The sequence below is a fragment of the Anolis carolinensis genome, chromosome 6, assembly GCF_035594765.1.
Source record: "Anolis carolinensis isolate JA03-04 chromosome 6, rAnoCar3.1.pri, whole genome shotgun sequence".
Lineage (NCBI taxonomy): Eukaryota > Metazoa > Chordata > Lepidosauria > Squamata > Dactyloidae > Anolis > Anolis carolinensis.
The window spans coordinates 109,156,072-109,183,104 of record NC_085846.1 but is presented as its reverse complement, the minus strand read 5'-3'; the positions used below and the strand labels follow the sequence as shown (position 1 = coordinate 109,183,104).

Below are 27,033 nucleotides of genomic sequence, written 5' to 3'. Positions count from 1 at the left end.
TTTAGTGGTTTTTAGAGGTCTTTCAAGAAGGATTATTTTTCCAGCTTTCATTATCTTATTATTTAGGTCTTTAGCTGTTAATGTGCTGTAACAGAAGAGTCTTTTCATGGAGTGTGTTGTGTGCTTTTTCCTCTTCTTTATTTATTTGCAGTATTTATTCCCCACCCTTCTCACCCTGAAGGGGACTCAGTGAAGCTTACAGAACACACATACGGGAAACATTCAATGCCGATTATACAGTTAACAAGGACAAGCAGCACAAACAGAGGTAAAAGCAGTTTTTCCCTTCTTATTTCCAGCATCTTGGAGGCTGTGTTCGACCCCGGCCACAGAGAGGAAGGGGGGGGGGGTGCTGTTGCTCCATCTACCATGCCAAGGAACCTTTCTTCAAAAGAGTGCCTTTATTACCTCCCCGCTAATACCAGTACCTATTTATCTACTCGCATTTCTGCTTTCAACCTGCTAGGTGGGGAGATGAGCTGGGGCTAACGGCGGGTGCTCACCCCAACCCAGGCTCAAACTGGCAACCTTCCGATCAGCAAAATTTCTCTGCAGCACAATGGTTTAGCCTGCTGTGCTAACCCTGGCAACCAGACTTTGCCCTCACCACATTTTAAAAAATGGAGATTTGCTCAGTGGCAAATGTGTGAGACCAAAAATATCACCATATTCTAGTTTAAAGATCTTACTGCTAATAACAACTGTCCCAGCTTGGCAAGGATAGTCCCAAGAAACTCCTGTTTTATAATGAATTCAATGTACACAGCAGGAGAGTGAGGAGGAAGCAAAATCTTGCCCTTTTCAGTAGGCTCAGGCAAGGTCAAACTGCTGCTGCACCTCAGAATTGTTTGTTCTTCTTCAGTAATCACTTTTACCATCTTGAGCACATGGCTCAATGTTATGGTATAATGGGAGTTGTAGTTTGGTGAGGTACCAGCACTCGTTGCAGAGAAGGTTAAAGACTTTCTAGAACTGCAGCTCCCATGATTCTATAGCATAGAATCTAACCGCATTCATTCTACAGTGCAGAGGTGCACCCAGGGGCCAATATCCCATAGAATTTATGGCTGAGATCCTATAGAATTATGTTACACAATCCCAATACTGAACAGTGCAGTGTATGATCAATATTCATGACTGATACAGCATTACTTAACTCCAATGTGCAATGCATAGAAGCAAAGGATACAGGCAGGATGCATTCACATGCTACTCTGTGTCCTTTTATGCGCTAATACATGTGTGATGCTCCAATATCAGCTAGATACAATTCAATTTACACCTTCATGAGTCATGGTTTGTGTGTGCGTGTGAGTGTGTGTTACAGAATTCTCTGCAACTTGCACATCTTCCCCAATTGATATATTTTTATTCTATGTCAGAAGAATTAACTGAAGGGCAGGATGCTCTTTGAACTTTGCTTCATGCCACATTTCTGTATCTCACATTTTGTACACTTTACGTTGAGCACCTTTGCCATTCTTCAACACGGAATGAACCTCTAGTTGAAACATTTTTAGTCTAATGAAAACATTAGATCAATTCCTACCCGCAGAACTTGTCATTAAATCAATGGATCCCTACGTTCATTACGCTGCTATCTGACATGCAAAGAAGGGCCATTAACAATAAGATTATACTGAAGGGGAGCCTACTCTTTAAGACAAGACCAAAAAGGGAGAAAAATCTGCCTGGCATAAAGTATGTAAATCTTTTAATAATGACAACCAATTCCAAGTCATCTGAAATGCTGGCAGATTAAAATGACTTGTGTGTAGTATAAGCTTAATCACATAGTGATGCAGAGAAAGGAGAAACCGGGAGAGCATCACAGTGCTATGAAATGCAGTGGAATATTTCAACAATGGGGAAGACCTTTCTTGGATTGCATGGTTACGGCTCGATAGCAGTATGTGTGAAAAAGATCTTGGAGTCCTCATAGACGACAAGTTAAACATGAGCCAACACTGTGATGCAGTGGCTAAAAAAGCCAATGGGATTTTGGCCTGCATAAATAGGAGTCTAGTGTCTAGATCCAGGGAAGTCATGCTACCCCTCTATTCTGCTTTGGTCACACCACTCCTGGAATCACACTGTGTCCAATTCTGGGCACCGCAGACTAAATTGATCAAGGGTCTGGAGAACAAGCCCTACGAGGAACGGCTGAAAGGTCTGGGTATATTTAGCCTGCAGAAGAGAAAACTGAGAGGAGACATGATTGCCATGTATAAATAGGAGAAATCATAGGGAGGAGGGAGCAATCTTGTTTTCTGCTGCCCTGGATACTAGGACGCAGAACAAGGAAAGGAGATTCCACCTGAACATTAGAAATAACTTCCTCACTGTGAGGGCTGTTCGACACTGGAACTCTCTGCCCCAGAGTGTGGTGGAGTCTCCTTCTTTGGAGGCTTTTAAGCAGAAGCTGAATGGTCATCTGTCGGGAGTGCTTTGAATGCGATTTCCTGCTTCGGCAGGGGGTTGGACTGGATGGCCCATGAGGTCTCTTTCAACTCTATGATTCTATGATCAAGATAGTCTCAGGGCAGCATGAAAATGCAGGTTTTAAATGGGGGTTCAATTGGGGTCTGGCCTGCAGTCATGTCCCAGGATTTTTATTCTACATTTATTCTACATGTATTCTACAGGGGCCCCCTGATAGCACAGTGTGTTAAAGCGCTGAGCTGCTGAACTTGTGGACCAAAAGGTGCCAGGTTCAAATCCCGGGAGCAGAATGAGCGCCCGCTGTTAGCCCCAGCTCCTGCCAACCTAGCAGTTTGAAAACATGCAAATGCGAGTAGATCAATAGGTACCGCTCCAGTGGGAAGGTAACGGCGCTCCATGCAGTCATGCCGGCCACATGACCTTGGAGGTGTCTACGGACAACGCTGGTTCTTCAGCTTAGAAATGGAGATGAGCACCAACCCCCAGAGTCAGACACGACTGGACTTAACGTCAGGGGAAACCTTTACCTTTATCTATGTATTTATTCTACAATGTAGAGTAGGCATAGGCAAACTTGGGTCCTTGAGGTGTTTTGGACTTCAACTCACACAATTTCTAACAGCTTCGGGACCCTTTCCTTTCCCCCCCTCAGCTTAAGCAGAATTGTGGGAGTTGAAGTCCAAAACACCTGGACGGTCCAAGTTTGCCCATGCCTGGTGTAGACGCACCCAGCAATAACAAAACTGCAAGTCCCAGAACTCAATGAGATAGGATCAGGGCAGTTTCACAGTGCTGTAATTGTGTAGTGGGAAAGAGCCCTAGGTCACAGATATATACAGAATACAACCTATATTTCGGCAGGAGGAAACAGCCTTCCTACATTGATGTCATTTTCAATGGGGTAACATGCTATCTTACCAACTATGCTTAAGAAAGAAAAGAAAAGAAGGAAGTCAGGCCATGTGCATCTGTAAACCACATCACTTGCCTCCCCGTTTCCTTCTGCTGCTTTCCAGAAAAACCCGGGCCGGCCTGTCTCTCAGCCCTGCCACGCTTGCATCACCCAAGCAAGACTTTTGTCAGGGGAACAAATGGCTGAGGCTGCAGCCACCGGAGGCATTCACAAGGGAGGGTTTATTTCAATATGTTGTTGAAACTACTTTGTGTCAGGTTATCTGTCTCAGGGGGGGATGTACATTTCTTATAGCTCATTGTGCCATCTGTTAAAAGACGCAACCACTTGTCTCTCTGCTAGGAGACCACAGATGGAGAGTTTTCCCCCTTGTGCCTACAACTGTCAATAGATGACAAAGGCTTGTTGTTTTGCAGCCAGGTGGAATTGCCAGGGAAGGAGAGAGGGAGACGTGGGTGCTCCTAAAGAGACACAGGTAGAGGGTTATGTATGGGGAGGGAAGGAACAAATGAAGCCAGTCAACACCAGTACAGGTTTTAATACCACCAATCTGGCATATTTTGAAAGGCTGTTGGTAAGTGAAGCGTTAAACATGGAATAAACCCATTTTGATACCTTTTGCAAAAAAAGGAACCTTCACATTTTTAGCAAGAGAGTGATCCTATGGATGATGCTCAGGTGTAAACTCCATTAATCAGAGTGTTAAGGGAGCATCTACAATGTAGAATTAATGCAATTTGACACTGATTTAACTGCCATGGCTCAATGCTATGGAAACATGAGAGAGTCTTTAGCCTTCTCTGCCAGAGTGCTGGTGCTTCACCAAACTATAACAAGATTCCATGGAAGATAAAGTAGAGTCAATTTGGATTACGTCTAGTGTAGATGTAGGTAGAGCTTTCATTTCACATCAACAGACCTTACTCCAAGGAAATGTATGCAGTAGGTACATTTTCCTAGTGTACTTACTGTGTATATACACATATAATCATATATAGTAAAGTCACTGGTGTTTTTGCTCTGCACAATACTTCAAATTGGTCAAATGTACCGCTCCACAACTTCCCTTAAAGCTCCAACCCTAACTCTCTCCACTCCACCAAATCAGTCCCAAATTGCCTGAAAATGAAATGTCATACCATGTCACTTCCAGTCATCTCAGGCACTTCAGTGTAGCCCACAAGGGAATGTAGGAAGGAAAACCCACAGTTGTCCACTAGTGAAATAGACTGGTCTCTCTGCATTTTTCTTGCATGTTTTTCTGTACTGTATTTCTCATACATGTCTTTCTCTAATTTTAAGAAATTGCTAGATTCATGGTGCCCCAAGAGAGCACCAATGAGGAACCCAATGAAACTACTCACCGCCACAGAATACTTCGGGATCTCTCTGTCCTTTTACGGTGTTGCTGAACAGAGCAAACAGCAGCGGGAGTAACAACAAGCAGAACACAGCCATCCCCCAGGCACCAGCCTAAAGAAATACAGAGAGCTATTGTGAGCAAATGTACTTTTTCTAATACATGTATTTAATCATGTATTTTTTAAAAAAATTATTGTTTACCTTGTGGATTTTAACATTGTCTTTTTTAATTGTTAAAAGCCACTTTGAGTCCCAATATGGGGGGGGGGGGGGCAGGACAACAACAACAACACAGGTTGAGTATCTTTTACACAAAATGCCTGGGACCAGAAATGTTTTAGATTTTAGATTTTTTTTTCAGATTTCAGAATACCTGTATTTGCATAATGGGATATCCTGAAGATGGGATCCAAGTCTAAACAAGAAATTCATTTATGTTTTGTATACATCGTGTATACACATAGTTAGATGGTAATTTTACACACAATATTTTTAATATTTATCTGCATTAAATGAAATATTTGCACATGGAACCATCAGAAAGTATAAGGGCACTATCACAACCACCCATGGATTCTGCATAAAGGATGTTCAACCAATAATAATAATAATAAAAATACTAATATTTTATAGTAACTGGTGGCCTTTCCAGGCCCCTTCCACACAGCTGTATAAAATCCACATTGAACTGCTTTATATGGCAGTGTGAACTCAGATAACTCAGTTCATAGTGGATATTGCAGATTATCTGCTTTGATATTCTGGATTATATGGCTGCGTGGAAGGATCCTCAAACAGGCCTTGTATCCCAGGATATGATCCCAGGTTTTCTGCTTTACACCGGACTATATAATCTGGGAGATAATCTGGGATAAACAGAAAACCTGGAATCAGATCCTGGGATATAGGGTCTTTATGGAAGGGCCCTAAGGGGTCTGTGAAGACAAAGTAGTCCAAAAAAACAGATACACATTCTCTTGGATTAGCCTCTGACAGAGAACTTCACATGAGTTGAAAAAACACAGCTGATTTTGCAAAGGGGCTGAGACATGTAGCGAAGCATTTTGCAAATTTGTTGTCACAAACTATTTAGAAAACAGCAGGCATCTTTTGTGAAATGTAGAGCTTGCATACCTGCATATTTCACCATCTTCTGTAAAACCAGAGCAGCTCCCTACAAACTCCAGATATGATACAGAGTTAACATTCACAGCCAGGAATGATGGGTGTTATAATCCAGCACATAGTGAGAGTGCCAGATTGGAGAAGGCTGCTGCAAGGTTAGCCATCCTGCCTTGTTGTTCCAACAATGTGCTATCAAGGTTTCCAACTATTGGCTAAACATGTTGTAACTTGACACATGGCAAGTTTTTATTGGCAAAATTTGTTCAGAGGGGCCTCTGCATTTCCCTTTCTCAGAGAGATCGTGACTTGCCCAAGGTCGCCAAGTGGGTTTCCATGGACACGTGGAGAGTCAAACAGTGGCACCCAGAGTCTAAGACAACTATACCACACTGACACTCAAGCCCTCCTATACTCCCTCCTGCAAAAAATCCCCTGAGTTCCTAGAATAGATTGGGATCAGCCTGTCCCCCATCCTAAACATCATTGCTGAACCTGTTCATCTGCCTTTCGTAAAGCACCCAGAATAACACACACCTGTGTAGCCAATGAAGCATTAACCCACTTATGGAAAGAAGCAGCTCTTTTGCATGCTGGTCACAGCCAGGTTTCAAATAACTCAGATTGCTTTCTCAGCAGCCAATGAACAGTTTTTTCCCAAACCAGTGAATAATAAATCTAATGTAAATCCACCTCCACCCAAAACCTTCGTTTAAAATTGTTTTATTTTATTATTTTTTTCTGACCTGGGAAGTTTCCCTTAATAGAACCATACTTTTCTCCCCGCCTGATAGTACAAAAACTTGGTAATGCAAATATCCCATTTAAAAACCACAAATACATACACGATTCAACCAGGGCTGACTGTGGAAGTTGTGGCCCAACCAGTGATCAAGTTGGGGAAAACTGAACCAGAAATTATGGCACACAGATATAATATTGCCAATGAAGATAGAATTTGCTCTACGTCTTTGTAATTTGTAGCAGAGGGATAAGCAACCCTATACACCTTCCTGATGTTTCAGACTACAGCTACAATCAACACAGGGATAATGAGAGCAGTAGTCCAACATATTCAGAAAGGATCACAGTGGCCAAATTCCTGGTTGAGAGCAATGTTACTATGCCGTAAGTGCCTTCCCATGCACCATTTCTGGGCCTTCAGTCCCCACCCCACTCATGTTCATTACAGCTTTGCTTAGAGAAAGAAGTTTTTTTCTGGGTGGTATTCACTCGCCTTCTCAAATTCCAATCATCCCCAAACCGTGGTACATTTCAGATGGACTACAATCCTATCATCCCCATCCAAAACAGCTGGAAATGCAGCCCATAGTTGCAAAAAGTTGCCATATTCCATGTGCCTTGTGACCACTGCAACTTGCGGGTAACAGACTTCTCCGATAAGAATAATAATTCAATAACATGTAAAGTGTTCGGTTTCTCCAGAGACTATTTATTTATTTATTTCGAATATTTCTACCCCGCCCTTCTCCCCGAGGGGACTCAGGGCGACTAATAATGATGCATTTCTTAGGGCCCTTCTACACAACCATACAACTCAGAATATCAAGGCAGAAACATCCCACAATATCTGCTTTGAACTGGGTTATCTGAGTCGTTAGTCAGATAACTATTTACCCACAGCACTTTTCTTGTGATGAGACTGGCTTGGGATTTCTTTTGTACAAATATGGATTTCTGGATTTTCTTCTCTGTTTTGGTTGGAAATGTTGGGAAGCATGTGGGGATGAAGTTGGGTTGAAAATTCATGTTACTTCTAGCCAACACAGCCAGTGGTGAAGGAAGATGGGAGCTGCAGTCTAACGCCTTCCTAAGAACAACACATCTCCCTTCCTTGCCTTAATGGGATCCATCAGTTTTGACATATAACTCTACTTTAAGATTCATAAAGGAAGATATTTTACATAAAGGAAGATATTTTACTAAAGACTGACCCAGGGCCTTTCCACACAGCCATATAACCCAGAATATCAAGGCAAATAATTCACAATATCTGCTTTGAACTGGGTTATCTGCGTCCACATTGCCATACAATCCAGTTCAATGTAGATTTTATACATCTGTGTGGAAGAGCCCCCTGTTTCTCCTCTGCAATGCCCACCAATTCATTTGAAAGAGCTGGAGAATATAGGGATTCTTTTACTAGTTATCATAGAAAACCCAGCATTTAAGATAAAATGCAACTCTGAAAAAACCCCAGCAACACTGAGTTTCATTCTAACTTGCAACATAGCTGATCCTAAAAAAATTGAAGTGTTAGAACTTTTTTGACCTTCGGTGTCAACTATATACATTTACAGATTTGTGTATTTTTTTCCCTTTCCATTGAGCTCAAGGACAATTCTGATGGTCAGACATTCTCCGAAATGAATTTTACTACCCCAGGCCAGAATTAGTTCTGCTCCTATGTATCTGCCAGACCTACAAAGATACAAAACACCCAGGAGAAAAGAGAGTATAGCTTTTGCTGGGCTAAAGCAATCTTTCAAAAACTTCCTGAAGACTGGCAGAAAAAGAAAAAGAAAGGCAGAGTTTTTGATCCATCAATATTATTCTGTTTGTATCAGCTGAATTTTGAAAGCTTACCTACTTTGCAAGATCTCAGCCTCTGCTCAGTTCAAATTGCACTATGCGTAGCAGTAAAATTCAGACTGGGCAACTTTTAAAAAAGGAATGTTGTTCATCCACAAGGCTTGTGCTTTTCCCTGGCCCAGTTCAGCACAGGGCTCTTCTCATGGCAAGAGATCCCAGGCAGGTTGCTGAGTCTGCCCTGGATGCAGCCGCTCCTGGCCTCTTAGGAGTTTCCCAGCACTTCTGTCATCGTACAGTGAAGCTGCTGGGATGGGTGAGTGAAGGGAGAGAAGGGAGCCAATGAAAGCCTACCAGGTGGGGAAAACAAGGAACCCCACAGCCAATGGAAACCTCCCCGAGGCTGAGCCCGGCTTCCTTGCACCAAGCAGGTAGGACAAGGAAGGAAAAAGGAATTCCAGTTTCCATGGTGAAGGCAATCACCTGCATAACATGTGGCCCTGTTGAAGGTTCCTAAGGACTCATTGCAATGCATATTTTCCCGTCTATCAGCAAGAGCCAGAGAGAGTCAAGCCCTCGAGTCCTGGTAAGGATTTTATTTTAAGAGGTACAGCTGAGGCTTAGTGTCCCAGATCCCACATCTGGAACCTTGACCGTGTCTTATATTAGCAGGAACTCAAATAAAAGCTGATAACACAACCTGATGTGTTTATTTGTGCAGAAAGTCACCCTCATATTGCTTGATAGGCAAAGGTAAAGGTTTCCCCTGACGTTAAGTCCAGTCATGTCTGACTCTGGGGATTGGTGCTCATCTCCGAAGAGCCAGCGTTGTCCATAGACACCTCCAAGGTCATGTGGCCGGCATGACTGCATGGAGCACCGTTATTATTTATTATTGCTTATTGCTTGATATTACATACTTAAATTAAGCAAATACTTCATCCCAATCTGCGCAAGCATCTGCTTTTAAAATCCTTAAAAAATTAGGTACTGTTTTATTATTCAAGTGAAGGCCAAAAGGAGGCAAAATGAATGTACCGTATATACTCGAGTATAAGCCGACCCGAATATAAGCCGAGGCATCTAATTTTACCACAAAAAAACTGGGAAAACATTGACTCCAGTATAAGCCAAGAGTGGTAAATTTCAGAAATAAAAACAGATACCAATAAAATTACATTAATTGAAGCATCAGTAGGTTAAATCAGTAGGCCCGTGCCTGCGTCTGTCTCTGTTCTATGTTATGGCATTGAATGTTTGCCTTATATGTGTGCAATGTGATCCACCCTGAGTCCCCTTCGGGGTGAGAAGGGCGGAATATAAATACTGTAAATAAATAAATAAAAATAAATGTTTTTGAATATTTACATAAAGCTCTAATTTAAGATACGATTGTCCAACTCTGATTAAATCATTATTTTCATCTTCTTCAATGTAAATGTGCTTATGTATCCTTTTAATAATAATAGAGTAAAATAATACATATAATAATAATAATAATAATAATAATAATAAATACAGGAAAATAATACATGCAGTAATAAATAGAGTAAAATAATAAGTGAAATAATAAATGTATTAATAATAAAATAGAGTAAAATAAATGTATTAGTAGCAACAATAATAGAGAAAAATAATAAATGTAATAATACCAATAATAATAGAGAAAAATAATAAATGTACCATATATTCTCGAGTATAAGCTGACCCAAATATAAGCCAACCAGGACCCTCACCCGAGTATAAGCCGAGGGGGGCTTTCTCAGTCTTAAAAAAGGGCTGGAAAACTAGGCTTATACTTGAGTACAGTATAGCCCAACTTTCTCTTGTATGTATTCAAAGGGCTCTTGTAGTACAGTCGAAATGAAAGCTACATCTATACTGGAGAAAGAATGCAGTTTGACACCACTTTAACAGCCATGGCTCACTGCTATGGAATCATGGAAGCTGTCATTTTACAAGGTCTTTAGCCTTCTTCCAAAGAGAGCTGTTGCCTCGCCAAACTACTAATCCCAGGATTCCATAGCATTGAGCCATGGTAGTTAAATGGTGACAAACTGGATTAATTCTATAATGCCTTGCCTTGTCCAGCATTCCTACCATTGTACCAGCCTAGCCTCCCAATCCCCTCTCAAGACAAATTGTTTATAAGCTGCATGGACTTTATAGCCAAGGCAATTCTCTCCAACACACTGGACTTGTTTATAAGCAGGCCTCACTCAAACACATCTGCTGCAGACTATTCCCTTGATGAGACTCAGATGTTTCATGTTTGCTGCTGTGTCATCATCACGAACTGTTAGGAGAAAGAGTGCAATTATCATATTTAGTATATGTACTACTATGCTCCATGATCTTTTAACAAGCCTATCATAACATCTTCATGTTTATATGCTGAATATATGGATTCTGCATCCACAGATTCAACCATCCACAACGTAAATATATATTTTTAAAATCCAAAAAGTAAAACTTGATTTTTGCAATTTTCTATGATGGGTACTATTTTATTAGGCCATTGTATACAATGGGACTTGAGCATTCACAGATCCTGGTGTCCACAGGGAGTCCTGGAACCAAACCCAAGCAGATACCAAGGACCAAAGAAGAGAGAATTAAAGCTAAGTAACATGTTGTTCCTAATGAGTTTTATAGTGAAGAGAATTGTCTTTTGTCAGGGTATTGTGAATTGTGTGAAATGTTAAAATCAATCTAGGCTGTTAGAAATGCCTTCTGTGTTAGTTTCGGCAAGGCATTTCGGTAGTTCATAGAATCATAGAATCATAGAATCATAGAATAGTAGAGTTGGAAGAGACCTCAAGGGCCATCTAGTCCAACCCCCCGCTAAGAAGCAGGAAATCGCATTCAAAGCACCCCCGACAGATGGCCATCCAGCCTCTGCTTAAAAGCTTCCAAAGAAGGTGCCTCCACCACATTCCGGGGGAGAGAGTTCCACTGCCGAACAGCCCTCACAGTGAGGAAGTTCTTCCTGATGTTCAGGTGGAATCTCCTTTCCTGTAGTTTGAAGCCATTGTTCCGTGTCCTAGTCTGCAGGGCAGCAGAAAATAAGCTTGCTCCCTCCTCCCTATGACTTCCCCTCACATATTTGTACATGGCTATCATGTCTCCTCTCAGCCTTCTCTTCTGCAGGCTAAACATGCCCAGCTCTTTAAGCCTCTCCTCATAGGGCTTGTTCTCCAGACCCTTAATCATTTTAGTTGCCCTCCTCTGGACGCTTTCCAGCTTGTCAGCATCTCCCTTCATCTGCGGTGCCCAAAACTGGACACAGTATTCCAGGTGTGGTCTGACCAAGGCAGAATAGAGGGGGAGCATGACTTCCCTGGATCTAGACGTTATTCCCCTATTGATGCAGGCCAAAATCCCATTGGCTTTTTTAGCTGCCGCATCACATTGTAGGCTCATGTTTAACTTGTTGTCCACGAGGACTCCAAGATCTTTTTCGCACACACTGCTGTCAAGCCAGGCGTCCCCCATTCTGTATCTTTGATTTCCATTTTTTCTGCCGAAGTGAAGTATTTTGCATTTGTCCCTGTTGAACTTCATTTTGTTAGTTTCGGCCCATCTCTCTAGTCTGTCAAGATCGTTTTGAATTCTGCTCCTGTCTTCTGGAGTGTTAGCTATCCCTCCGAGTTTGGTGTCATCTGCAAACTTGATGATCGTGCCTTCTAACCCTTCGTCTAAGTCGTTAATAAAGATGTTGAACAGAACCGGGCCCAGGACGGAGCCCTGCGGCACTCCACTTGTCACTTCTTTCCATGATGAAGACGACGCATTGGTGAGCACCCTTTGGGTTCGTTCGCTTAGCCAATTACAGATCCACCTAACCGTAGTTTTGTCTAGCCCACATTTTACTAGTTTGTTTGCCAGAAGGTCATGGGGGACTTTGTCGAAGGCCTTACTGAAATCTAGATATGCTACATCCACGGCATTCCCTGTATCGACCCAACTCGTAACTCTATCGAAAAAAGAGATCAGATTAGTCTGGCATGACTTGTTTTTGGTAAATCCGTGTTGACTATTAGCAATGACCGCATTTGTTTCTAAGTGTTTGCAGACCACTTCCTTAATGATCTTTTCCAGAATCTTGCCTGGTATTGATGTGAGGCTGACCGGACGGTAATTGTTTGGGTCGTTCTTTTTTCCCTTCTTGAAGATAGGGACCACATTCGCCCTCCTCCAATCTGCTGGGACTTCTCCTGTTCTCCAAGAACTCTCGAAGATAATTGCCAGTGGTTCTGAAATAACTTCCGCTAGTTCCTTCAGTACTCTTGGGTGTAGCTGATCTGGCCCTGGGGACTTGAATTCGTTTAGAGTGGCCAGGTGTTCCTGGACAACTTGTTTCCCTATTTGGGGTTGGATTTCCCCCAATCCTTCGTCCATTCCATGTTGCTGAGGTTGAAGATGGCTTTCTTTTTGTGAGAAGACCGAGGCAAAGAAGGCATTAAGCAGTTCTGCCTTTTCCCTATCCCCTGTCACCATCACCCCATCTACTCCTTGCAGTGGCCCTATCGCCTCCTTTTTCTTCCTTTTTCTACCAACATAAGCAAAAAAACCTTTTTTGTTGTTTTTTATGTCCCTGGCAAGCCTGAGCTCATTTTGCGCTTTAGCCTTGCGAACCTTTTCCCTACAGGAGTTGGCTATACGTTTGAATTCTTCTTTGGTGATTTCTCCCCTTTTCCACTTCTTGTGCATGTCACTTTTGAGCTTTAGCTCAGTTAGAAGTTCTTTGGACATCCATTCTGGCTTCTTTGCACTTGTCTTATTTTTCTTCTTTGTTGGCACTGTTTGCATTTGCGCCTTGAGTATTTCACTTTTGAAAAACTCCCATCCATGCTTAACTCCCTTGTTTTTTAATATCGGCGTCCATGGAATGCCGCTCAGTAATTCCTTCATTTTTTGGAAGTCAGCTCTCTTAAAGTCCAGAATGCGTGTTTGACTTGTCTTAGTTTCAGCATTCCTTTGTATTGCAAACTGCAGGAGCACATGGTCACTTGCCCCTAAGGATCCAACCACTTCAACTGTATTGATCAGGTCTTCCACATTTGTTAAGATTAGATCAAGAGTTGCTGATCCCCTTGTTGCCTCTTCTACCTTCTGGACCATAAAATTATCTGCAAGGCAAGTGAGGAATTTGTTGGACTTTGTACTCTTGGCTGAGTTTGTTTTCCAGCAGATATCGGGATAATTGAAATCGCCCATGACTACTATATCTCTTCTTTGTGCCTGTTTGGTCAGCTGTTGACAGAAGGCTTCATCAAGTCCTTCATCCTGACTCGGAGGTCTGTAGTAGACACCCACGACAAGATCTTTTTGAGTCCCGGTTCCCTTGATTCTTATCCAGATGCTTTCAAGCTGGTTTCCCGGATTACAGTCTTGCATTTCTTCTGCAACGTAACTGTTTTTGACATATAAAGCTACTCCCCCTCCTCTCCCCTTTGTTCTATTTATGTGAAAGAGGTTATAGCCCTCAATGGTTAAATTCCAGTGATGGGAGTCATCCCACCAGGTTTCAGTGATGCCTATGACATCGTATGTGTGGTGCTGTGCTAGGAGTTGGAGTTCGTCTTGCTTATTTCCCATGCTCTGAGCATTAGTGTAAAGACATGTAAGCCCCTGTGACCTCCCCTCGAACTGTTTATTTGGGATTATTGTGCTCTCTGTACTTGGTCCTTGCTGTGTTATGGAGTTAATAAGAACCTGCTTTGATTGATGTGTCACAGGACCAATGGGGTCAAGTTTGTTTGACCGGGACTTCCTTCTTAGTCAGTGGAATGCAGGGGAGTGTTGTCTGTTAGTGTGTGTGTTCGGCGTGAGCATTCTCTGGAGATGGACTATGAATGCTATGCTCTGAAGCCAGGAAATGCAACTGTAAATAGTTATGTAAATAAAGTTTAACAACAGTTGGATTTTCAACTGACCCCTTCGCCTGCTGGAGTGTTTGTTTGACCAGTGCTGATTCTCCGCATGGGAAGACAGCCTGGAGAACGAGGTGAGACCGGGATGATGGTTTTTGGAACCCACTCTGCACGGCTACCAGGGTCTCACCCCACCGTCGTCACCCCTGTCATCTTTTGTTAAGTTAGAATTGGAATGTAGTATATTACCTTCATTATCAAGGAAGAGGAATTAACTACAAGTAACTTGCTATAATTAATGACTGACTTGAGAATTTTTGAATTTTGCACATAGTACTCAATATGAATATGGCAAAAAGCAAAGTTTTAATTGATGTTTCAATAACTTATGTTTTTAATTGTTTGAATTTTGATTATATTTGTCTATTTTTGGATTTATATGTTTCAATGCCACATTGAAATGTTGCCTGTTGTAAGATTGCCCTGAGTCCCCTTCGGGGTGAGAAGGGCTGGGTACAAATATGGAAATAATAAGGTAAGGTAAAGGTTTTCCCCTGACATTAAGTCCAGTTGTGACCGACTCTGGGGGTTGGTGCTCATCTCCATTTCTAAGCCGAAGAGCCGGCGTTGTCCGTAGACACCTCCAAGGTCATGTGGCCGGCATGACTGCATGGAGCGCTGTTACCTTCCCGCCGGAGCGGTACCTATTGATCTACTCACATTTGCATGTTTTCGAACTGCTAGGTTGGCAGGAGCTGGGGCTCACAGCAGGCGCTCATTCCACTCCCGGGATTTGAACCTGGGACCTTTTGGTCCGCAAGTTCAGCAACTCAGTGCTTTAACACACTGTGCCACCAGGGGCCCCTAGTGGAAATAATAGATAAATAAAAATTGTTGTTGATTTATGACCTAACCTTCGTCATAAAAACTTTGAATGGCTAAAGTTCAGGCCAACATTGGTTAAAAGATAATTTTAGGGACTGCCATTCTATGCAAGAAGTACTCTTATATAAGACTTCTTAAAATGAATGGCTTCTGTGCAGAAACATAACTCTGGCTTTGTGCACTTCCATTAATTTCTATGGAACTGGCCCAGTCAATTTCCTAGCAATATCTAATTCTATTGCATCTGTTTCATCTTTCCCTTTATCTTGTGACTGAACTAATTCCTAGACAGACAGATCTGATGCTCTATAAGAGCTTAACGCCATAATAAATTCATCTTTTCTAATAGATACAAATAAATGCTCATGTTGACTCCCACAGGTAACAATCAAACAGCACTATTATATCAGCGGACACATTAGCTGTCTCCAAGCAATTCTAGCAGGAATTGCAAGATGTTTTACTGTTTGAGGTTGTAAAGTACAGATTCATCTGGGTAAATTCTGCTTCTACGCTTTGTTCTTTTGTCTATCTGAATCAATAAACTGATGCCAGATAACGATTGCATTCCTTATCGGAGGGAGCTTCAAAGGAACATGTAAATCACAGAGTACAAAACTGTTTTAAAATATTCATCTCACAGCACAGTTCCACCAGGAAACATACATATTGAAAGTAGCAGGGCCATCCCTACCATTAGATAAAGGTGAGGCAGGTCCCTTGGGTAGCAAATCCCAAGCTTTGGCAGCAAGGATGGAGTTGTTCATATGCTACAAATGCCTGTCCTGCAATCTTTCCAAGTTGGATTGCAGCCCTGAAGTTTGATGGAGGAAAGACAATATTGTTCTTTATATCTCAGCTGAATCCATTATTAACTGCTCCTGAAATCACCTGAAAGCAATGGAATGCGTAAAGCAAAAGGCAGGCAATGCAACTATCACTATTGTGGGTTGTTGTCATGTTCTGTCAGGTTTTTCCCAGCTTATGGCAACCCTATGAATAGGAGGCCTCTGAATAACCCTGTTAGAAAAAGTCCTGATTAGGTCTTGCTAACTCAGGACTGTGACTTGCTTTACTGAACCAATGCCATGAAAGGTAGTCTTTTCTCTTACTGTTTTCAGTTTTACCTTCACTGTTGTGTCACCATTTCTCATGACTTTGAACACATCAGTTCTCAAAACAAATTTACTTATTTTTTATTTCTAGTGGAAGTTAAGGCTTGATCCACCCCATGATTCATTTGTCTTTTTAGCTCTCTCATCTAGCACTATTTGAATGAATGAATTCCACTTTTCCCCCTCTTCTTTATTTTTCAGGTTTCACATTCTTACAGAGACACCATGTATTGCATAGTACTGATGATATAAGCACACCTCAGTAAGCAACGTTTTGTAAAATTTTCTCATGCCTACCCAGTTCATCTCATATTCTTTGCATGAGGAAGCTCTTGGAAGAGGAACTGGAAAAACACAGACTTTTGACATAAGGATGCATCATTCTGCCTGCAGTAAATAATGCTATTGTTAGGTAAGGGGAGCAGGAAAGTGTTCATGAATCTGAGGGTGAGTTGGAATCTGAGGAGGAGATTTTGCAAGTACCCACATTTCAGGAAAGGCGAAAGGAAACAGAGCAGAGATGTCATTCAGCTAGAATAGCTGCCAGAAATGCAGCAGAGTAATTAGGAACTGCCCTAGCATCTGTGAGGGGACTCAGGGCTATAAAGCAGAAGCAGGTGCAGCCAGCTCTTGCTGGTAACAAACTGACTCTTTGCTTCCCTTGTGCCTGCTTCAAGTCTGCATCTGGGAAACTGCTCCTAAGGATTTATTGCTGTTTCTTTGTCTGAAGTAAGACTGCTATTTGATTTGGAAATTTAACAGAGACTAAGAACTGTGTTTACCCTAAGACTTCCTTGCTTCCTTTTGCATTATCCCACTGAGTGTGATGTACTTTATGTTTTGCTGAAGTAAAGCAGTTTTCATTTACTTACCACAGTGTTTTAAGGTTGTTCTTGAAAGACAAAACAGGACAGCTATAAAGCTTGAGCTGGGAAAGGGCAGGATTCACCTCTACTCAGTCCTGTCATAGCTGTATGTGCCTATGTATCACAGTCAAGGTTAACAGCAGCTGCCCTCAAGATGTCTTTTTGAGTTCATATGAACAGCAAAAGAAAGGAAAGGGTGAAACAGACAACTCCTCTTCACCAGCTAACCCCAGCATGTTGGACAAAGATTGAGAAAAACAGAGGCTGATGAAAGAAAAAGTGGTATTGTACTTGGGTGTATTTTGGAAGAAGCTTTCAAGTGGTCTCTAGAAGGTTCAAATGCTTTTTGCTTATGTAAGACTTACCTGGTCTACCTATTTCATTTCACATACATGCTGTATTCAATAAAAATCTGAAACACATTGAATTTATTTCCCTGCAGGTATCTATTCCCTTTCCTTCCTTCCCCTTTCCTGTTAAAGAAGTAATGTCAAGCAATGCTAAATTATTCTGTTTAAACTTTGACTTTTCAATGGCTTGCTAAATTGATCAGTATTGAAAAGACAATGTAGTCTAAGCGTGCATTTACAATGTAGAATGAATGCAGTGTGATACCACTTTAACTGCCATGGCTGAATGCTGTGGAATCCTATCAGTTATAGTTTTGCAAGGTCTACAGCTTTCTCTGACAAAAAGGGCTGGAGTTCCATCAAACAGCAGCTCCCAAGATTGGATAGCATTGAGCCACAGCAGTTAAAGTAGTATCAAATTGCATTTATTTTACAGTGTAGATGCACCTTAGGACAGGAATGGAGAATTATTTCCTTGTCAGGTGCCAAGTTCCAATTTAGGAAAGGACTCGGGAGCTGTATTTCAATAGTGATCAGGCCTAAGGGCATGGGGCGGTGACAAAATAAAATCAATCTGGATAGTTTCATATACAGTAGAGTCTCGCTTATCCAACATAAAAGGGCCGGCAGAATGTTGGATAAGTGAAAATGTTGGATAATAAGGAGGGATTAAGGAAAAGCCTATTAAACATCAAATTACCTTATGATTTTACAAATTAAGCACCAAAACACCATGTTTTACAAGAAATTGACAGAAAAAGCAGTTCAATACATGGTAACATTATGTAGTAGTTACTATATTTACAAATTCAGCACCAAAACATCACAATGTTTTAAAAACATTGACTACTAAAAAGCAGACTGCATTGGATAATACAGAATGTTGGATAAGTGAAGGTTGGATAAGCGAGATTCTACTGTAAATTAAAGCTCCTGTCATGTTCATATATGCATTGCTTTTAGATTCTACCAGTTTTAACCAATGAAGGTCACTAAAGCCTTCTTGGAAAACCTTACACGTTAAACCATTGAGCAGATAACAATCTGGTTGGGCCCCAGACACAAGACTAATAATAGGGAATGCAATGATACAACCCTTAGAGCAAAGCGAGGAGTTACACAGAGCTCTTTGCGTTCTCTTTCCCCAACAGGTATTGGTCCAGTCCTTGGTATCATCTTACTTATTGTGCATCCCTGAAGCATGAAGGCAAAGACAATAACAACCTATAACTTTTAAGAAAGGTCTTTTTAATTAAAGGATTTAAAACTAAGAAGGAGGCACTTATGTACCTTTCCCTTATCTTTCAGATAAAGACCTCCTGGGGTAAGCCTGACAAATCCTTATCTGAAAGATAAAGGATCCCACGATGGTGGTCCTTATCGCTTAATTAAATCCTAGTACAATGTGCAATGGAGTCAATAATTGGGTATTCAGGATTTGTTGTTGTTAGTTGCTCAAAAATGTGCCTTATATTGGATTGAGGCAATTCTGATGGCTCTCTTGAAGTGTGGGATAGGAGTTCATCACGTTGTCTGTGGTCGGGAAGAAATGGATGAAAAACAAGATGTGAAGCTTAACATGGAGAAGAGCTGATAAATGAATCTGATGGCTTGACAAGGTAATCAGAGGAACGAACCCTGGAGAAAGCTGGCTTGAGTTTAGCCCAGGTCCAAAGAGCTTAGGGTAGCTTCCTACTGTCTTAAATTTGAAAACTTGTTAGGTGACCCTGAGCAAGTCACAGACATGCAGTCTCAGAAAATATGTGTGCTTTCGAGTTGCCATAGGTTAGAAATGACTTGAAGGCACATAACAATAACCGTGGCACGTACTTAGCCGCTCTGAGTCCCCCAATGAGTGAGAGCGGGCAGGATATAAAACAAAACAAACAAACAAACAAATAAAAAAATATAAAGTGGAAAGTCTTTAACGTGGCACTAGAATATGGAAATTATGCATATATATTTTACCACCTATGATAAATTGTGTGCATCATATATTTTCAGAATATCAGCCCTTTGAGGCATGACGAACAAGTAGTCTCTGTTAGCAATGCTTCTTTAGCAAAAGACTGGTGCAAATGCATGGGCGATCTTGAGCCCTCCAGGTGTTTTGTACTTCAGCTCCCTCAATTCCTAACAGCCGGTAGGAATTGTGCGCGTTGAAGTTTCATATAGTTTATAATTTCATAAAAGTGGATTTCATACACAGGAGATGATATAGCTGGCCGGGCTCTCTTGCAGTTTAAGCGGAGCAGCATTTATTATTATTATTATTATTATTATTATTATTATTATTATTATTATTAGTTACACAACAAGATTAGTACATAGCAAACAAGACCACTATGCTGGCTTTTGTACTGGATCACACGTCGGACACTTCCCAAGTGTCTAGGACTATGTGATGTATTGATGAATAATGTGTGCCGATCTGAGTAGGGTGGCCTTTTGAATCTGACAGATGGTGATTTTGTGAGTGCTGATTGTTTTCAAGAGCTGACCAAGTTATTTAGGCACTGCACCTAGTGTGCCGATCACCATTGGGACCACCTTGACTAGCTTGTGCAGTTCTATCTTTAAATCCTCGTATCATGTCAGCTTTTCCAGTTGCTTCTCATCAGTTCTGCTGTCACCTGGGATTGCAACATCGGCAATCCATACTTTGTTTTCACCCACAATTATTTATTATTATTATTATTTATTATATTTATTCACTTCTGAATTGCGAAATTGGAAAAGAGAAAATAAATTCACATTTAATTCATCTCTGTTCATTTGTGCTTAATCAGGAAGGTTTAAGCATGTCAATTTTTCGATAACAATACTACTACTGTAATTGGTTAAGCGACTGGAGCCAAATGGCGTTTCTCACCAATTGTTTCTCTTCATCCTGGAAAGAAGTGACTGACTAGTGGAGTGCCATAAAGAGGGTTCAGTCCTGGGCCCAGTACTGTTCAACATCTTTATTAGTGACTTGGATGAAGGTTTAGAGGGCATGGTCATCAAGTTTGCAGATGACATCAAATTAAGAGGGAGAGCTAATATTCCAGGGGACAGGATTGGAATTCAAAATGACCTGAACAGAATAGAGAGCTGATTGGTCAAAACTAACAAAATGAATTTCAACAAGGACAAATGTATGATAATAATATCTTTATTTTTATACCCCGCCACCATTTCCCTGAAGGGACTCGGGGCGGCTTACATATGGGACAGAAAGTCCATCAGATATAAAAGCAAACATGTAGCTTTGCCTCTGCATATGCTCCTCCCTTCCTGTGAGCTGGTGCCTTTCTCCAGGAAGTTCTAAAGACAGAAGAAAGCTCAGAGTAAACAAGTGAGGTCACAGGTATCATTTATGCCAAGTACGTAGGTGTGGAAGGTGAGGAAGACCCTCAGCCATTGGTCAATTTTAGATAAGCCAAGATATCTATTCTTTGTTTGCTACAGCCATTTGCATGGTACGGACCCACTAGAGTGGGTGCCTATGGTTGTTTGCCTTATCATCAGCTGTGATAACAATAAAAGGCTTGTTTTATTGCTCTCTTGGAATTCTCTCCTTTACTTCCCCTTTGGGCTAGTCTCCAACATTAGGAAGAATGTCTGCATTGATAATCTGAATTATATGTCAGCGTAGAAGGGGCCTAGGACTCTTTGTATAAATAGCGTGTGAAACATAGAATGAATTTTGTCCCCATCTCCAAGATACCTCATTATGGATGGATGTATACCAGGCATGGTCAAACTTGGGCCCTCCAGGTGTTTTGGACTTCAACTCCCACCATTCCTAACAGCCGGTAGGCTGTTAGGAATGGTGGGAGTTGAAGTCCAAAACACCTGGAGGGCCCAAGTTTGCCCATGCCTGGTGTATATGTAAACACAAATATTCCAATATCCAAAGCATTTTGGCTCTGTTTCTCCTACTGCCACCTTTGGCTTTATTATTAATTAACTTCAAGCAATTATTTACAAAATTATTTACAAAATGCATGCCTCCGTGGAAGCAATAGGGAGAATTAGGAGGCTTATACGCCCCACATCTAAAATCATTAATTTGGATTCATAACCACCTCTCCAGCCCTGTTTCAAAAGCCAGAATAGCACAAATACATTTTGCGCATGCGCAGAACCATCTCCACTTAGTTTTCACTACCATCCGATCGACGTCCTTTTAAGCGCATGCGCGTCTCTCGGGAGACAGTCCCAGAGGGAGCCCCAACTTTGTCTTGAAAGCGTCCCCATTCAGCGCATGCGCCAAACCTTCACCTAGTTCTCACTACCCGCCTCCTAAGTCCGAAGCGCATGCGCATCTCTCCACAACCGTCCTAGAAGCAAGTTTTGTCTTGCTTCGCGCATGCGCCGAAGTGAAGCCCCGGCCTCCAACGCTGCGCAGGCGCAGAAGGTGACACCTTGTTGTGTAGGTTAACCGCCCATTTCCGGTGGAGGAGCGACAGAGGAGGAATTGGTCCTCCAGCATCCCAGCGTGCAACGCGTCTTGCCTCTGCCTCCCTCCCTGAGCGGCTGGCCGCCATGTTGGGCTAGTTCTGTGGTCGGTGGCGGTGGTGAGAGACACAGGAAGGCCTTCTCCGCGCTGTCGTCGTCGTTCTCGCCAGGCCCGGAGCCATGGCAGCCGCCTTGGGGGCAGGAGGTGGAGGAGGAGGAGGCGGCGGTGGCGGCGGCGCAGGTAGGGACCGAGGCGCTCCGCCCGAGAAGGCCGAGGGGGCGCGGCTGCCTGGCGGGGCGAACACTAGGCCCAAGCCGGGCCTGCTTTGACAGAGGAAGCCCGGGGAAGTGGATTGCAGAGTTACCAAAGGTTCTACCGCAGGTCTAGACCAACTTGGGCCCTCCAGGTGTTTTGGACTTCAACTCTGACAATTTCTAGCCGCCTCAGGCCCTTTCCTTTCCCCCCTCAGGCTGAGGGGGGGAAAGGAAAGGGCCTGAGGCTGTTAGGAATTATTGGAGTTGAAGTTCAAAACACCTGGAGGGCCCAAGTTGGTCCAGGCCTCATCTACATCAGGCACAATATCTGCTTTGAATTGGTTTATCTGTGGCCCCTTTCACATAGCTGAATAAAATCCTACATTGACTGCTTTGAACTGGAATATATGACAGTGTGGGCTCAAATAACCCAGTTCAAAGCAGGTATTGTGGGATTTTCTGCCTTAATATGCTGGGCTAACTTTATTCTTATTCTTATATTCTGCCAACATCTTGGGTGTAAACAAGGAATTCAAAGTTACATATTGAAAAACATGTAACAAATGAACAATATAATTAAAACAAAACTGGAAAAGCAAAAAAAACATCAAAAATACGTCAATCGACATCAATAACTGGAAAAAGTGGGCATGTTCCGATTCGAGAGGGCAGGGCAAGGCTTGTGTAAAACAGAACAATAAGGCTAGAAGTAAGTACTGGAAAAACCAAAACAATAAATTAGGGCTGGGCAGACCTGATCGGGAGCTAAACCGTTATTCAAAGGCACATTGGAACATTCAAGTTTACAAGTCTTTACGGAAAGTGGACAGAGTGGGGGGCTAATCTAATCTCCCTGGGAAGAGAGTTCCAGAGCTGGGTGGCCACCGAGAAGATCCTCTGTGTGGAAGGGCCCTTAGTCTATTACTCCTGTTAGCAGCTGCACATTTTTGATTTATTATTATTATTAACAGAAAATAGTAATTAATGATCTTAACAGATTAGAGAGATGGGCCAAAACTAACAAAATGAAGTTCAACAGCGACAAATGCAAAGATACTCCACTTAGGTAGAAAAAATGAAATGCACGGATACAGAATAGGGGATGCCTGGCTCAATAGCAGTACGTGTGAAAAAGATCTTGGAGTCCTTGTGGAAAGGATGGTGAACATGAGCCAACAATATGATATGGCAGCTCAAAACGCCAGTGGAATTTTGGCCTACATAAATAGGAGTTTAGTGTCTAGATCCAAGGAAGTCATGCCACCTTTCTATTATGTCTTGGTCAGACCACATCTGGAATACTGTGTCCAATTCTGGGCATCCCAATTTAAGAGAGGTGTTGACAAGCTGGAATGTGTCCAGAGGAGGGCGACTAATATGATCAAGGGGTTGGAGAACAAGCCTTATGAGGAGTGGCTTAAAGAGCTGGGCATGTTTAACCTGCAGAAGAGAAGACTGAGGGGAGACATGATCATCATGTGAAGGGAAGTCATAGGGAGGAGGGAGCAAGCTTGTTTTCTGCTACTCTGGAGACTAGGACGTGGAACAGCGGCTTCAAACTACAGGAAAGGAGAGTCCACCTGAACATTAGGAAGAACATCCTCACTCTGAGAGCTGTGAAGCAGTGGAATTCTCTGCCCCAGAGTGTGGTGGAGATTCTTTATTTGGAGGCTTTTAAACAGAGGCTGGATGGCAATTGGTCAGGGTGGTTTAAATATGAAATTTCCTGGTTCTTGGCAGGGGGTTGGACTGGATGGCCCACGAGGTCTCTTCCGACTATGATTCTATGATTATTCACTTCATAAAATACAAAGGTACAGGAATACTATTGAATATTTATGGCCAAGCTTATAATCATGTTTCCCTGGTTTCTCCAACTGTACTATAGTTTAAGCACAATAAAAATAAATTGACTGTAGCTAAAACGCTTATTGTACATAACAATCAGCCTAAGGTTCTCAAAAGTAAGTGAAACTAAAAGGCATGCTTTTCTACGTTAACCAAACCCTTTTGAGGGCACCTCTTGCAAGATTTGCAGATATAATGTTTAGCTATGGCCTGCAGCATTGAATTTTGTTCTTTTAACTATTTAGCTGCTTTGGTGTTTATGGGACAAAATGAGTAATTATGTCCCGGTTGTACGTTTTTGATGGCTGAGTGCTATGTCATCTGCATATAGGAATGTCCAGGGATGCATAGTCTGCAAATCTGCTGTAGCAGTGTCCATGCAGAGTATGGATAGTAATAGTGAGATAAATAAAAGAAAATAAGGATTATTTTAAACCTTCGTAAATATTCATGTGTCTCTTCCCCCATAGAATTCTTCACTCAATGACAGTTTGGGGCAGGGCCTATTTCAGACTTTTAGTTATGGTATTTAAGGCTCCATGTTCTAATTTTGCCCAGTACCTGACAACTTGCCTAGAATGGTATGTTAGGAATCTAAGCATATCATGTTATACAATGAATTTTCTATCTAGGAATCTGAGATCTGTAGGTGAAAGATGATATTTTTGTTCCACCAATGTGCACAACTCTATCAAACATTCAAGCCTTTTAAGGAAATTGATTAGAAAGGGGACTGGCTTATAAAGCCTCTTCCACACAACTGCATAAAATCCACATTGAACTGGATTATATGGCAGTGTGGACTCAGATAATCCAGTTCAAAGTAGATCTGTTGGATTATCTGCCTTGATATTCTGGGTTATATGGCTGTGTGGAAGAACCCTTAGAAGATTTTTAAGGGGTGGTGAGGATGTTGAGGGAGAGCAACTGGCTCAGTTTCAGAGAGTGTAACACTCAAGGTGTTGCTGAACTAGGTATTTTGGAATCACTGGAGGGGTAGCTGGCCTCAGAAGGGAGGAGAAGCTAAGGATGTTAAGTATTTTGTGACAACTGATGGGCAGGTGGAAGTGGGGAAAATATAGAGGAGGACAGTGCAAGCAGTATGATGTGCATGAGGGAACAGTGCTGGCTGTAGGAGCTGTCCAGGGCATTTGGTAACTGCTGCCAGAAAAGGCTGGGGCATCAGCCACTTGGACTGAGCAATGTTTATGAGGATTTGAAGATAGGAAAGCACAAGAGATTAATCTGATTAGTGGAGTGTCACTATTTATTGCTTTCCTGGGAATACGGAGGAATACATCCTGTCTGGTGTTTATAGTACAGTAAATGACAATGATTGGTTGAAATGACAAACTTTAAAAAAAACCTTATGAATTGGATTTTTTTTTCATTGGGTAGCTTCTTTCTTACAGTGTTCTAAGTGTTAGGATGCTACTCATGTTATATCTATTAAAAAAGGTTCAGTAAAAAGAAGCAGAATAAAGGTCCCAGTGGCATCATTCCTGTTTGCTACAAAGACTCTTGAATTAATGTTAATTTCCAAACACCCAGAGTTATTGCTGGCTTTTGGGTTACTCACTTTCACCTCAAACCCTTTCATATTTTCTTACTTGGCAATTCGAAGTAACACTATTATATCTTTGTTGGGATCCTGGACATATTTCCTATTGTGGAACTATGATAACATGTTGAAACATATTAGCAGTAGAAATAAGGTAACATGGCAAACTGTGATATAGAGTATGCATTTAAAATGTTTGTAAACACATATAAATGTTTTCAATAAAAGTTAGGTTTTAAGAAATACGTTAAACTTTCACATTTAAGCCATGCAAAATATATGTGGCATTCCTTATCTACCTAGGGTTTTTTTTTCCTCATTTGCCTTCTCTAATTTTCTAATCAGTTACTTTTATAGATAGTTGATCTCACAGCTCCAGTTTAATTTTTTGTGGCATTTAACTGTTAAATGTTTGGTGAATTTATCTCTTCTGATATATATGGCCTTTGAATTGTTTGAGAATGTGTTATAGCAGATTTTCCATTTGAGTACAGTAATGATAGTGAATACAATAAAAAAATCAATATTTTATTTTGGATTTCTGTATTACTACAGGCAGAACTCACAGATAAGTGTTTTTATTTGAAATTATGTATTTAATAATATAGAAATTGTTGTCTATAAAATTAAAGGAGCAGCCAATGGCAGGAATATTGGGTTTAAATCAGTGAAAGTCAGATTACAAACTCCACATCCAATTTTTTTTATGGTTTTGAGCCTTCATCTTTCAGTCTGTTCTTTCTCTCAGGACTGCTAAAATAAAAGAGGTGGGATGGATTTATAGGTGAAAAATGATTGCCTTATCCTAAGTTAGGTTCTCTGAAAATCTAGCCTAGTATTGTATATTCCTGGACTGCATCTACAGTGTATAGTGTAGAATTAATGCCGATTGATTCGTTTTAAATGCCATAGGTTCATGCTATATAATTCCGGATGTTGTAGTTTGATGAGGCACCAACACTTTTTGCAGAGAAGGCTAAAGATCTTGTAAAACTACCAGTCTAAGGATTCTATAGCATTTAGCCATGGCAGTTTAAGTGGTGTCAGCCTACATTCATACCACAGTATAGATGCATCCTTATTTAAAGCTTTTTATAGTTAGTTTTGTATTTAAATGTGTTATGCCATGTTTTAACTATATTTTACCTCCTATTGTAAGCCAATTTGGGTCCCATATTGGGAAAAGGGTGGGATAATAAATTCCTTTATGTCACTTAATAGAAGTGACCACCGAAAATACTGGAACATAATTCTTATTTAACATATTTTGAGTTGAGCTGCAAACTGGGCTTCTAAATAAATTTGGTGAATTCCAACTTGGGAAGTCTCATGTTCCATTATTTTTGGTAGTGTTTGCCATCTATTTAGTGACTTTCCTAGATTCCTTATTACCAAATATCTCTTCAATCCTGTATGGCTCCATTGGTAACAAATGCATCAGTACA

The 27,033-nt window shown here is 41.4% G+C and overlaps 2 protein-coding genes and 1 long non-coding RNA gene across 15 annotated transcripts in view; 2 read left to right on the top strand and 1 right to left on the bottom strand.

The window, feature by feature from the left end:
- The window catches only part of cnpy1 (canopy FGF signaling regulator 1), a 60,134-nt gene extending 44,170 nt beyond the window's left edge, over positions 1–15,964 (bottom strand). Inside the window, exons 1-2 of one of the 4 annotated variants that reach the window (XM_016994229.2) lie at positions 15,845–15,964; positions 4,720–4,828 (exon numbers count right to left, since the gene is read on the bottom strand). In XM_016994229.2, coding sequence (XP_016849718.2) covers positions 4,720–4,828; positions 15,845–15,847 — 112 coding nt within the window. In that variant the 5' untranslated portion in view covers positions 15,848–15,964. Of the gene's footprint in view, positions 1–4,719; positions 4,829–5,851; positions 7,366–8,446; positions 8,770–15,844 lie in introns of those variants that run through there. The other 3 variants (XM_016994230.2, XM_016994231.2, XM_003221926.4) reach the window with 3 other exon arrangements.
- LOC134299990 (uncharacterized) lies at positions 14,087–17,562 on the top strand. The gene is made up of 2 exons (XR_010007257.1): positions 14,087–14,399; positions 16,467–17,562. It is a non-coding gene; the product is annotated as an uncharacterized LOC134299990 (long non-coding RNA).
- A 4,359-nt stretch (positions 17,563–21,921) lies between these two features.
- The window catches only part of rbm33 (RNA binding motif protein 33), an 85,984-nt gene continuing 80,872 nt past the window's right edge, over positions 21,922–27,033 (top strand). For 7 of the 10 annotated variants that reach the window (XM_008112277.3, XM_008112281.3, XM_008112284.3 and 4 more), the window contains exon 1: positions 21,922–22,165. In XM_008112277.3, coding sequence (XP_008110484.2) covers positions 22,105–22,165 — 61 coding nt within the window. In that variant the 5' untranslated portion in view covers positions 21,922–22,104. The remainder of the gene's footprint in view (positions 22,166–27,033) is intronic. The other 3 variants (XM_008112278.3, XM_008112286.3, XM_008112285.3) reach the window with 1 other exon arrangement.